This window comes from Pan troglodytes, chromosome 14 (genome assembly GCF_028858775.2).
Source record: "Pan troglodytes isolate AG18354 chromosome 14, NHGRI_mPanTro3-v2.0_pri, whole genome shotgun sequence".
NCBI lineage: Eukaryota > Metazoa > Chordata > Mammalia > Primates > Hominidae > Pan > Pan troglodytes.
Genome location: NC_072412.2, coordinates 28,264,120 through 28,278,462, shown reverse-complemented (window position 1 = coordinate 28,278,462; position 14,343 = coordinate 28,264,120). Strand labels below are relative to the sequence as shown.

The window sequence follows — 14,343 nt, the reverse complement described above, 5'->3', positions numbered from 1 at the left end:
TATCTAACCTCCTCAAAACGAGACATCTAAGTTTGGAAACTTTGAAATTCTCTCACGAATAGCCTCAAAGGTAGGGTTTTAGCCCAATTCTTTAAAAACAATTAAGTATATGCAAGGAGATATATAGGTTACTGGATACTTGTGAGACTACTAAGTCAGTCTTTATGATGTTTATCTCCGAATATATTTAGAGTTCAAAGGGTTTTCTACTCTTTGGCTTATGTAAATTATCTCTATGTATACCACAGTCAATAAAAATAACATTTTAGAGGTCCTAGAAGAATGTGAGAGCCATAATTATGAGCTTCATCAACTATGGAAATCCATGCATAAAGTAAAAATATGTTCCCAATACAAAATACTCTCAAAGATACCTAAGTTACTCTCAAAAATCTTTTTCCATACCCTTACATAAGAGAAAAAGTTTCTATTGGGAGATAACTTCCCTTAAAATTCTACTATTGTAAAGGACAGTGTCCTTTAGTGTGAGAGATACTAAAATTATTAAGAGGCACAGCCCCCACCCCCTAAGAGCTTATAGTCTGTAGGGGAGAGAGGACATAAAAACTAACTACAAGAACTAGTAGGTAATAAAAGTGATACAAGCCAAGAGCCCTAGGGGTTTCCAGGAACAAAAAAATCACATTGAGGGATTTTTAGAGGAACTAAAATTTGAAATGTACCTAAAAGTGATAGAATCTGCAGAGAGAGATGGCAGGTGGTGCGGGTAGGGATAGAAGGCCGGGGGAGGTGTATTCCAGAGATGCATGGTTTAAATCAAAACCAAAAGGCAGGAAAGCACAAAGCCCTCATAGAAAAATGTGAGCAACACAGTTTTGTTACTCACATTTGGCTAGTTGGGAGTATATGTCAGGATGGTATGCAGGAAAGGTGGGAGGGCCAGGTCATGGAAGACCTGGGAAGTCTGACAGGTGAAGCAGGCATAGGGGCACCATGCAGCAGTTGAAACGGGGTCAAAGGGAAAATTACCAAGGACCATGTGCTTGTGTATTAGAAAGCACTACCACAGTCTTAACAGAGATGAGGAGAGAGAAGAATGAGGATGTGGTAAGTGCCAGAGAGAAAGAATTCACCAGAAATGATGAGTGAACAGAAAAGAAGGCAAAAAGCAGCCATGACATGGCCAGGCACGGTGGCTCACGCCTGTAATCCCAGCACTTTGGGAGGCCGAGGCAGGTGGATCATGAGGTCAGGAGTTCAAGACCAGCCTGGCCAAGATGGTGAAACCCCATCTACTAAAGATACAAAAATTAGCTAGGTGTGGTAGCACACACCTGTATTCCCAACTACTCAGGAGGCTGAGGCAGAGGACTGCTTAAGCCCAGGAGACAGAGGCTGCAGTGAGATGAGATCGTGCCACTGCACTCCAGGTAACAGAGCAAGACTCCGTCTCCAAAAAATCAGCAGGCATGACGTAATGCTGATTTTGAAATTCCCAGCCTGGGTTGCCAGTAGATCACAGATATCATTAAAAGATAGAGCAACTTCCAGAGAAGGTTTTGGTTTGTACTAAAAAATGAAGAATTTGTTTTCTGAAAGTGTTCAGTTTGCAGTGAGCTGGGCCACCAGGTGAGAGATACTTGATGGCTCATTTGAAATGCAGGTGAGTAGTTCTAGAGGGACATCCGAGCTAGAGATACAGATATGAGCATTGTGTCCAAACTGCTAAGGGCTGAAACTGTAGATCAGATGACAAGGTGAAGACTAGGAGACCTGAACAGACACATTCTGAGAACAAATCTTGGGGAGCTCAAATATGTGGGCTTAGCACCCAGGAGACAAACAGCGCCGCGATGAAGTGGCAGGCTGCACCAGGAATGGCAACTCCTCAGATTCAGGAAGTTTTCTGAATGCACCAACAGCACCGCTCCCCTACCAAAGATCTCCTAGAGTTCATCTCCACCTTCCAAAAGGCTGTCTGGCTTACAATCCCTTCTGAGAAACAACCTGATATCCTCATCAGAAATTAACCCTCCACTTCATGACACTTTTCAGGCTCTGAAAACATACATCCTTTGCCAGGATTATTTATGCGAACGTCAGCCTCTCTGCCCACCTCCCCGGCTGTATCCCTACTTCCCTATCATCTGAATACTTCTGTGCACCAGGAAAAAAAAAAAAAAAAACAGGAGAAAAACTTTTAATTTTTTTTCACTTGTTTTTTAAATTCTTTGCCCCATGATTTCTGTTCTTAGGTTATCCCATGGAGAAAACATGGCAGTATTTGAAAAGAGAGGAAGAAGAGGAGAAATTGGAACGGAAAGCTGCAAATATCATATTCTTCATGTACTTCTTTGATAGCTATTTTCTGTTTCTTGGGCACCCAGTAAATGAAGTGCTATTCAGAATACATAATGACATAGGATCTTCCACATAAATTATTCTATCCCTGGGCGATATGATCTATTTTCATTAATGATTAATTTATGAAACCTAAGTCATCCTATTTTCCCTCCGCACATGTTCCTAAAGATTTTGACTTTAAGTCGCATCTGCCTACCCACTTGGAAAATCAAGTCTATACCTAATTACTGATTAATGTGATAACGAAGTACAGGTTGAGTATCCCTTACCCAAAATTCTTGGGACCAGAATTGTTTTGAACTTTGGAATTTTTCAGATCTTGGAATATTTTTATTATACCAGTTGAGCAACTCAAACCCCAAAATCCAAAATCCAAAATGCTCCAGTGACTATTTCCCGTGGGCATCGTGTCAGTGTTCAAAATAATTTTGGGTTTTGGAGCATTTCAAATTTCAGATTTTCTGATTTGGGATGCACAACCTATACACATTAGGCAATAGTATGTTTCCGACACTAAATTCTATAGTACGGTCATTATTTTTATCAGTAAGTTTCTATCACCTAAAGTATATTTGGGATCTTTTTTTCATCTCTGAACATTATAAAAGAACTAAGGAGCCACATCCTGGGTCAGACCGATATGTTAAGTTTATGCTTAAGTTCTAAGTTAGAAAATTACGTTCCCTCCTTCAATGTAAATATTTGTTTGAAAAGCTACAGGTCACTAATTTAATTTGTAGTTTTATTTGAGGCTCTAAATGGGCCAACCTCGTAATCTTCATGTGACGAACTGGTAAGGGAATGAAGGGAGCTGCCTGGGGCTATCCTGGAGGCACGATACACATGCAGGTGCTGTGTGAGTCCACAGGAACTGTGGCTACTCATTGAAGATTACAAGGAGGCAATCTGAACTCATAGAGAGCACTTCCTAAGGAGAGCCTCAGAGGTGGCTTCTGCGTAAAGCGGAACCCTCTCTAGCACTTAAGAGCGTTCCCGCAGGGGCTGGCTGACAACCTGGGAAGCCTGAGGGGCCTCTCAAGTCAGCTCTGACTCTAAGATTTGCTTTACTAATAGAAAGAAAATATATTCAAATCATGCATATATCTTCCCTGTATATGGCAGCTTTAAGAAGGAAATAGAGTAGAAAGAACACCAGCCCAGGACCCAGGGCAAGTCAACCTGATCTCAGTTTGCTCAGCTATAAAATGGGTGGTAAACTGGATGGTAAGATACCTTCAAGTTCTGAGGACCTATGAACATAATTCATTTCCCTGTGCCTGTCTTGTTTGCCACAACCTTGTGGAAAAGGTAAAAAGACATAGAAGAGCACCTGACTTAGAAAGCCTCTGCTCAGTGGGGTTGGGCTAATGGCCTGAAGCCTGAGCCCAGGGTGGATGGGGACTCTATGTGGAACAGCTGAGACCCCAAATGGTCCTGCCATCTCATGTCCAGGGGGATGCATGGGGCTCCCATTTCGACATTCATCATCACTTGCCCCTCAGGACCCAGGGAAACAGCAAGGAAGAATCCCAGTAGAGCCAGGCTAGCCTAGGAAACACTCAAAAATTCATAATGAGTCACTTAAAAGTGTCCCAATATAGCATGCCACAGTCAGTGTGGACATTGTTTAGACTGTTAATATGCACAAGCATCTAAAAATATGAATTATACGTTTGCAAATACCATATGCACCACATAACGATGCTTCAGTCAACAACAGAACACATACAGGACAGTGGTCCTGTAAGATTATAAATGAGCTGAAAAGTTCCTATTGCCTAGTGACGTCTTAGCCATCGTAATGTCGTAGCACAACACACTACTCACGTTTGTGGTGTTGCTGGTGTAAACCAGGCCTCCAGGATAGTCCTGGATTATCACATAAAACTGTACAATGATGTCCTAGACCTTCATATTCATTCACAACTCATTCTCTGACCCACCAAGAGCACCTTCCACTCCTGCAAGCTTCATTCATGCTTAAGTACCCTACACAGGAACAGCATTTTTAGTTTTTAAACCATAGCTTTACTATACTTTTTCTATGTTTAGATATTGTTACATACACCAATACTCACTATTGTGTTATAATTGCCGACAGTATTTAGTACAGTAAATGCTCTATAGGTTTGTAGCCTAGGAGCCAAGGCTATACCGTATTGCCTAGGTGTGTAGTAGGCTATCTCATCTAGGTTTGTGCAAGTACACTCTATGATGTTTGCGCCACGATGACACTGCCTAACAACGTATTTCTTAGAACATATCCCCGTCATTAAGCAATGTGTGACTATAGATTCTTATCATGTTCATGTTTCAGATTTTGAAACATCTACTCTGCATGACATAATCCCTAATTACAGCAGTATTCCTTAAATGAATCCTATGTGAAAATAATGTCTGCAAAAAGACCAGCTTTCCAAGAAGAAGAAAAAAGGACCGATTCTGATACCACATTGGCTGTTTCCATGAGCTGAACCAGCAAAGCTTTGCTCCAGCAAAGCTTTCCACACATCATCTCTGTAAACACAAGAAAGAACAGAGAATGAACAAGCTTGGAGAAGAAAGCTTTGTTGGAAAGATATATACCATATGAGAAGTTGATCTGAGGACTTTCAGCTCTCTCAAGAGCTTCATATTTTATTTATTCCCTGTCATCAAAGCATCATCTCTTCGCTAAAGAACAGAAACAAAATATTTATTGACATTACATCTAATAACAAGTATAGGTATAATGATTAGTAGTACTTAGACAAATCAAATTCATGGGAGGTTTTTCTGTGATTTATTGGTGAAGTAAAAATTACATATATTGTAGGTAGCAGATAATTAAAAATCAATTCTAACATATGTTTCTTAAAATAGAAAACAATTCTGGATAGACATTCATATAAAAGTGTGACTTTTAGTATGAAGTCTTTAAACTGGGAGTTATTTTCTCTGGCACATACAGCTCTTATCCCCTGGGTGCTCAGGGGTCCCTCTCTAGTATCCTTTGAAGCAGAGGTGAGAAGAAATGCCCTAAGCGCACCTGCAATTATTCTGTCCAGACCTGTCAGCTCTCTGTCAGCAAAAGCTGCTGTCATGTGGACATGGCTCATCTTGCCTTGAGGTTAATTTTTTTTAAGACATCAAAATCTTAACTCCTTTGTTGGAAAGATATATATCATATGATAAGTTTTTCCTTCATACTACTTTCTCTAAAAAAGAAACACGTCATCAGGAATTTTATTAATAAAAATGATGATAAATAGTTGCTCCTGTATTTTCAAATCATCAGACTGCTAATAAGCACATGCATATCTCAAAACATGAATTACACATTTGCAAACCGTTCTTTATTACATTCATGTTTCAGATTTTGAGACCCCTACTGTGTAATGATGTAATCACTAATTACAGTGATATTCCTTAAATGTATCCTGTGTGAAAGCAGGCCTCAGCTACGGCACCTTCAGGAAACCAACAGAGCAAAGAAAACACCCTTAGAAACTGCTTACAAACACATCAAGACAAAGGGAAATGTAATGCATTACTTTTATAAATAACTAGGTAGACCAACATTTAGAACTACGCAAATGTTCCACACATCATCTCTGTAAACACAAGAAAGAACAGAGAATAAACAAGTTTGGACAAGAAATTGACAAAATAACAAATCAATCGATCTCTCTCTCTCTCTTTCGAATTATTCCAGCTTGATTCAACTTCTATAACCCCTTCAAAACAGCTCTCTACGTGGAAACCTCTAAGACTTTCCTGGGCCCCTGGCAAGGTCTTGAAAACAACATCTTAGATGTCATGGTTTCCCATCCAATAACATTGACTTTCAAGTGGTGACCGAGATGGGGTTTGGTCATCAAAGGCACAGCTGAATGGGCAACCTCCAGATCTTCCTCAGGGACAGCAGCTGTTGTAACGTGCTCTGCAGGTTATTCATTCATACTTTAAAATGCAGTCTACAATACCAGTCTCAGGAAATGGGCCTGCAACAGCACCATCTCAGCTAATGGGGATCTTCCTGGGCATGGACTTGAAGAAGCTTGGCAGTGCTTTGCTACTTTTAACATCATTTATTTAACTTTCAGAAATCCAGTCAAGTGCTCTGGCAGTGTGAAGGCATTACTGGTGATCACAGGCGACTAAATGCTTATTTCAGCTAATATTAAATATCTAGTATGTTTCATGACAGCACAATGTAGGTAACACCTTTCTTGGATCTTTCTTTGACTTCTCACCTAGAATCTGCAAAGCAAAGGGCTGCTGGAATCTGTCTCTGGGTAAGTCATTTTCTACATCCTAAGAGGAGGTTACAATCTTTTTTTCCTGGCACACTAACTCCCCATAACTGATGGTGTCAAATGGGCTATTTTTCTTCAGTAGATGAATAACACAACAATGGGAAGCTAAGGGAGGTGATGCAAATTCTTAAATAATCATGCAAAGAAAATGACACACAGTTACACAGGCGCGCCGGTTTTAATTCAGTGAAGGCACCCCACCCAGCCCTACCCCACTTACGGGTGGCTGGCCGGCCCTGCTCTGGCTGTGCACTGTCCCCGGACTGGGTGCTGGAGACTGAGGAGACGCTGGAGCTCCGGACAAAGCCAAATGCCGCCAGTTTGGCTGCCGGGAGACGTGAGTATCCGGGAGGACGGAGACCAGATTTCGGGAGATTGGATTTTGCAGCATTTGAACTGGAAGCTTTCTTTAAATCTGCTAAAACGAACCCAAACAAAATTTAAAAATTATTCTCAGTTCATAATGAGATAACGAATTCCACAGATTGTGAATTCGAACCCAGTTCTAACATAAACAGTCTAAAATTAATCTTGCAAGGTTTGATTCAACACATCTAAAATGGACCTCGGAAGAGAAAGGCCCCTTATATTGTGGGTCAGGTGCCTCAGAGAACTCAGAGAGGAGGTGGTGCAGCCCCAGCCTGGATAAATTTACCGTCTACTTAAGCAGATGAATTGAGGAAGACAAATAACTCTATTTTAAGGCTATAAGAAAAGGTATCAAGTGCTTAAGACAATGAGTGAAAGCGAATAGTTATTGTTACATGTTACCCCAGATTTGTGAAACTGAGATACACCTTAAATTTTGACACACAATGGGCAAAGAACCATTGCGGTGAATATTCACTAGTAATTTTAAGCAGTTTGTAATAAGTCTTATGAAAAATATGTACAAAGAATCATCTAACCTTCTGTTGGTTGCAGGAATGAGGAGGAGATAGTGCAGACTGTGGAACTAGCCAGGCTGGAATTATCAGCTCTCCCAATGACGAGCTGTGTAACCTCAAGCCCTTGTCCTAACACTTAAAGCCACAGTTTCCTTTCATGTAAAGACTGGGAATGATAACACTGACTTTGCAAATCTAGTATAAATATTACTGCTTATACCACAAGAACTTGATATGTGCTCAAACTGATGTTAGATTTCTTTTCTCCTTTTTACACTATCTGTTATGTTGGTCCAAACTTCAGAATTAGTTCCCAGATATGTGCAAAGTCAGCTTGTTTTGAAATAATAAAACATCAAGTTATAAATCTAGCATCTCAGCATCCCCATACTCTAAGTCTGAGCCAGGCTCCAGCAATAGCAACTGCAATGATTATCACAACACTATGAGAAGGCGCTCAGCACCAGAGAGAATCACAATATTGTCAATATACAAATGCTCTTTAATAGGAAATCTAAAAGGCCCAAGCTTCCTCACGTGCTGTAGTGCCGTATAACTGTCCTCATTGATTCCTTTAACAACTTTCACCGGCAGGCATATTTACCATGAGTGCCTATATACTGCCCATTCAGTGGCATTCTTATGCTAGTCAACTCTTCATTATCCAGTAAAATATTAACCAGGTTTCAGAGTAAACGAGGATTTAGATTAAATGACCCATTTGAAAAAAAAATTCCACGTCTATAAATCCATTAAGAAACCACATATTAGAAAGCACCTATGTGTGGGAATACAGAGAGCAGCAATAAATGATACACTGGGTCTAAATGGTACATAGAAAAGTACCTCTTCCTCTGCCAGCAGCTCCCCGAAAAGTGAGGCTATGGAGAGCCGTGTGTCCGGTAAAGGCAGAAGCTGCACAGCTGTGGGTTCCTGATGCCTGAGTCAGGACTAGGATGGGGAGGAACCGAGTAAGCGCAAAAGGAAAAAGAAGCAAAGAGCTGGGGCTGCAAATATTCCCAACTCAAGCCTGTCCTAGTGCTTGGGAAAAGCACAAAAAACAAAAAACAAAACCTCAACTATGAAAAAGAAGAAACAATACACTAACAAGTGGTAATGGCCCGTTTGTATCAGCAATTTATGCCACGTTTAATGACTTCACATTGTTGTTCTCACATTATTTTGAATACTTTTAGTTCATATCCCCAGAACAGTGAAAATATCCCTATACATCAGATATCATGTTCACAGTGAATTTACGACAAATTGATTGTGGATGATGTCTGTAGAACAGGAAAAGAGTTGCTAAACATCAGATGTAATTTCAACAATAAGTATACTCTAAATCCATTACACTTTGATACTATTTTAAGTTATCTATCACCTCCTTTCTAACCTAGTTAATCAATAATTATGCAAAATCGAGTGAGGAGAATATGAACAAAATAATTTTTCTGAAAAACAAACTATATTTTGGAAGAAAAGTTAAACTCAGAATTTTTAACAGAGTACCTAGGCATGCAGTAAACATTTACTACTTAGTCAAGAATGAAAACTAAGTTTGTTAAATCATTATATAAGACAAGCCACTGAACATGTTCAAAAAGAAATTTATCTTATTCTACACTTACTTATATTCCATTATTGTTGATTTCATCAGTAGAAAAGTAGCACTGGAACATGTAGAGACGGGAAGGACAAGCAGCACAAGATCCCAAGCACACAGGAAGCCAGTCTCTAAATTGTTTTCTAGGTTTCCCTTTCCCATAGTCCAGATCTTTATTTTAATAAAGACACACATGGGCTGTGTGTTTGTGTGTGTGTGTGTGTGTGTGTGCGTGTTCAGATGACTTGCAAAAGTATACCTTGCCCCAACTCTCTGCGCATACAATTTTTGTAAATCTAATGGTACCTATATCATACACTAAGTTACTATATAATGGTCTTTCCTTCTAGCAGATTAATCTCATGAATATCATACACGCCTTCAGGGTTTGCAGAAGCAAGTCTTATTCCTTTTATACCACCAGCTCCTAGCACAATGGTTTCCACAATGTATTTGATAAATATTTAGTTGAAGTTTACATTAGCCAAGCTTGTACCACACAAATTTAGCCCACAGTATAAGTCAAATATCTCAACTAGTCTCTGCATGAGAGTTGGTCTGGAGTAGAGCTCAAGAGTCTGCTTTTTAAACAATCACGTCAGTGATTCTGATTCAGGTGGTCCCTGGATCTTTGAAAACTTCAACAGAATATGCCAACTCACCCTGTGAAATAACTGCATTCAGCTCTTCTGACTGAATGTATCTTAATTTAATCTTAGTGTCTCATAAGAAAGACATATTTATAAAAATATATAGTACTTACTATTTCTCAAACAAGTCCAGTGTTATGGATGGACTGAATGTCTGTCTCCCCCAACCCCAAAATCACAGGTTTAAATCCTAACTTCCAATGTGACGATATTCAGAGGTGGGACCTTTAGGAGGTAATTAGGTTATAAGAATGGAGCCCTTGTGAATGGGATTAGTGCCTAAGTGCCCATATGAAAAGAAGAAGGAAACAGAGCTCCCTCTGTTTCCACCATGTGAAGATATAATGAGAAGATGGTGGTCTGCAACCCTGATCTCAGACCTTCAGCCACAAGAACTGTGAGAAATACATTTCTGTTTTTATACGCTACACTGTCTATGGTACTTTGTTATACGGCTGGAACTAAGACATTTAGCATGTTAGAGGAATATATGTTTCCAAGTACTTAGTGTTCTTGGACTATTCAAGAATATAGACTTTGACAGAAATACAAATGTTACAAGTGCATAATAAGCCTTCAATAAACAAATGATAGCTATAAATATTACAGGAAAGCTGAGGTGGCACATAAAAAAGACAACTTCCAAAATGGTGACATGAGGCTTTCCATGGACACTCTTCCCAGTGAAACAAACATAACTGGTAAAATAACATTTAAAATGACAACCACCATTTAAAGTTTCCAGAAATTGTTCTATGAACATGTAGCACATAAAGAAACATTTATATAAGAAACTCTACTAAATCCAATAAGAACAGTGAAAGTCAGTGGCACTTGAACCACAATCCACTCTCTTCCTCCCCTACTATCATCACAATATAATGAAAGCTCTACTCTGGATGTGTGTGGCCAAAAGGATGGGTTTCCTCTCCTAGAGTCAAGGACTATAGTATCTCCCTGGGATGGGCAGGCCACCACCATTTCTCACTCCAACCCCACCCCCAGTTCCATGTTGTAGAGGCTGAATTACATGAGAGAGTTGTCAAAAGGTCAGGGAACCTTCCTTCACTTGGCCCAAACATATAAGACAGAGGTACTACCCCAGGTACAGCAAGCCGAACAATACTGGGGCCCCAATCACCATTTCCCAATCACCTGTGGCTCACCATAGGCTAGAAGTTCAACACTAGAGAGAAAAAGGGAGAAGACTAGAGGCTACTGCCCCTACCTCGCACCTCGCTTATAAACCAGGAGTGTCAATCCAAGAGAAGCAGTCCACTGTCCCCAGCCCCAGCTTCAGAATGGTGACTGAGAGATTTTGCCCAATCATAGAGGCAGACCATAAGAACAGAGATCTCCAGAGTCCTCTACAAAGGAATTAACTTTGTTTGGAACAAACTGTGGGGGAAGTTTGGGCCTAACGGCAATCTCAAAAACAATAAAGATTTTGATGGTAAGCAATTAGGAGGAGGCTGGTAGCTCCATGAAGCAAAATAATAAACCATAGACAAGGTAGTTTATTAGACAGAGCCAAGGAAATAACTGAAAAGAGCTATCCGGGGGTCAGAACTAACCTCAAAGAGTGGCTTTAAAAACTACCCTTGAAAAGGAGCTTGAATTTAACTGGATCAGACTGTGGAATAATGTATGCCCCAGGACACTGTAGAAAATTATAGAGCAATCAGTCAGTAATTAGTGGAACCTGACAGCTGAATATGATACCAAAGGGAGGAAGACAATGTAACACAGATCAGGGAGAGACAGCCCTGCTAAAACATTGTTAGTGTGATTGTGTACATGCCCAAGGCTATGTCTTCTGTGGAGTGACATTAGTGAATTCACAGTGTAAGGGAAATAGGCTTCATTAAAGTAGATCAACCAAGTTGTTAAACAAATAAATAAGCAAACAACAAGCCCCAGAGAGGAAGAGAGATAATTAGTAGTCAAGGATGCTACAATAATTATCTAAAAGTTTCATTACAACAAAAATAAAATGAGACACACAAAAGAAAAAAATACAGGAAAGGGTGATTCAGATACTAGAAAAAAGCAGGCAACAGAAGCTGCCTATGAAAAGACCCAGCAGTCAAAAACTTCAAAAGAGCTATTATAAATATAATAAAATAACTAAGGAAACTATGCTTAAAGAAGTAAAGGAGCTATGACGACAATATTTCATCAAATAGAAAATAACAATAAAGAGAGAAATTATAAAAACCAAATGGAAAGTTTGGTGTTAAAAAGCAAAATAACTAAAATGAAATATTAACTAAAGGGGCTCTACAACAGATTTGCAGTGGCAGGAAAAAAAAAAAGTGAACTTGAAGATAGATCAATACATACTACACAATCCAAGGAACACAGCACAAAGAAATGAAGAAAAATAAGTGGAGCCTCAGAGAGATGTGGACCATCATTAAGTGCAACATCATAAAGAGAATGGATGTTTCAGAAGCAGAAAAAAATTTACATAGTCCAAATCTTTGAAAATTTATTTAAATTATTAATGTATACATCAGAAGATCAAGGAAAACCAAATAAGGTAAATGTAAAGAGTTCCACACCTAGATACACCATAGTAAGAAGTGTAGAAAGGTAAAGAGAAAAACAACTGTCAACCCAGAATGAAGAGGGATAGTTCACAATGATAAAAAGGTCAATGCATTAGGAAGATACAATAATTATAAATGTATATACACCTAACAACAGATACCCAAATTACATCAAGCAAAAATGAACAGAATTGACAGGAGAAATAAACAATTCAAAATAATATTTCGAGACTTTAATACCTCACTTTCAATAATAGAACAATGAGGCAGAAGATAAACAAGAAAATAGAAGATCTGAACACTAACTAAACCTAACAGACCTCTATAAAACATTCCACCCAAGAGAAGCAGAATACATATTTTTCTCAAGTGCACACAGAATATTCTCCAGGATAAACTATATCTTAGGCCATAAAACAAGCATTAATAAATTAAAAAGGATTGAAATGATATAAAGTATGTTCTGTGGTCATAACAGAATGAAATTAAAAATCAATAACAAGGAAATTTGGGTAATTCTCAAATATATGAACACACATAAATAACCACTGGGTCAAAGATAAAATTGAAAGGGGAATTAGAAAATACTAAGATGAATAAAAATGAATGACATACCAAAGCTTACGGGAAGCAGCTAAAGCAATGCTTAAAAGGAAAATTATAACTGTAAATGCCTACATTAAAAAAGAAGATAGATGTCAATTCAATAAAGTAATTTTTGACTTTAAAACACTGAAGAAAGAAGAGCAAACTAAACTTAAACCAAAAGAAGAAAAGAAATAATAAAGATTACAGTGAAAATAAATAAAACAGAGAATAGAAAAACAGGAGAGAAAGCCAATGAAAACAAAATCCTAGTTCTCTGAATTATCAATAAATTTGACAAACCTTTAGCTGAGCCAGCCAAGAAAAACAGAAGGCTCAAATTACTAAAATTAGGAATGAAAGAGGGAACATCACCACTTATTTTGCAGGATCATATGGGAATATTGTACTATGAACAACTGCATCTCAACAAATTAGACAACCTAGTGAAACGGACAAATTCCACAGAAATACAAACTATAAAAGCTGAATCAAGAAGAAATAGAAACTCTGAAAATCTAAAAGAGAGATTGAATTAGAAATAAAAAAAAAATTCCCACAAAGAAAAATCCAGGCACAGATGTCATTAGTGAATTCTATCAAACATTTAAAGAAGAATTAATATGAATTCTTCACAAATTACACCCCCCACCCAAAAAAAGAAGAGGAGGGAATACTTCTAAACTCATTCTATAAGTCCAGTATAATCTTGATGCTAAAACCAGATAAAGACATCTCAAGAAAACTATAAATCAATAACTCTTATAGATTCAAAATCCTCACCAAGATACTGCACACTGAAGCTGGCAACATATAAAAATATTATATACCATGATCAAGTGATATTTATGCTAGGAATGCAAGATCGGTTTTACATACATAATTAATCCATGTACTATACCATATTAATAAAGAAAAACCATATGATCTTCTTAATTGATTCAGATAAACCACATGATAAAAACATTTAAACTGGTAATTAAAGAAAATATATTCAATCTTATAAGGGCTTATTGGAAAAACCTACAGCTAATAGAGTAAAAGACTGAATTCTTCCCCTCTAAGATTAAAAACAAGAAAAGGTTGTCTGCTCTCACAATTTCTGTTTAACATTGTATGGAAGGTGCTAGCCAGAGAAATTAGGCAAGAAAATAAAATAAGAAATGTACGGATTGGAAACAAAAAGGAAAACTTTCTCTTTGCAGATGACATGATCTTATATATAGAAAATCCCAAGAAATCCACTAAAAAACTATTATAACTAATAAATGAGTTTAGCAAGTTTACAGAATACAATTCAACATACAGAAATCAACTGTATTTCTACACATTCACAATAAATCATCAAAAAATAAAATTAAGATAACAATTTGTATTTACAGTAGACCAAAAGGAATAAAATACTTAGGAATTATCATAAACGATCAGACTCCATATTTT

The 14,343-nt window shown here is 38.1% G+C and overlaps 1 protein-coding gene across 2 annotated transcripts in view; it reads right to left on the bottom strand.

Annotated features, from left to right (window-relative positions):
* Nucleotides 1-14,343, bottom strand: part of MTUS2 (microtubule associated scaffold protein 2) — a 481,365-nt gene that overhangs the window by 399,671 nt on the left and 67,351 nt on the right. Inside the window, exon 3 of one of the 2 annotated variants that reach the window (XM_024348494.3) lies at nucleotides 6,844-7,041. In XM_024348494.3, the coding sequence (XP_024204262.2) occupies nucleotides 6,844-7,041 (198 nt within the window). The remainder of the gene's footprint in view (nucleotides 1-6,843; nucleotides 7,042-14,343) is intronic. The other variant, XM_054665152.2, reaches the window with a different exon arrangement.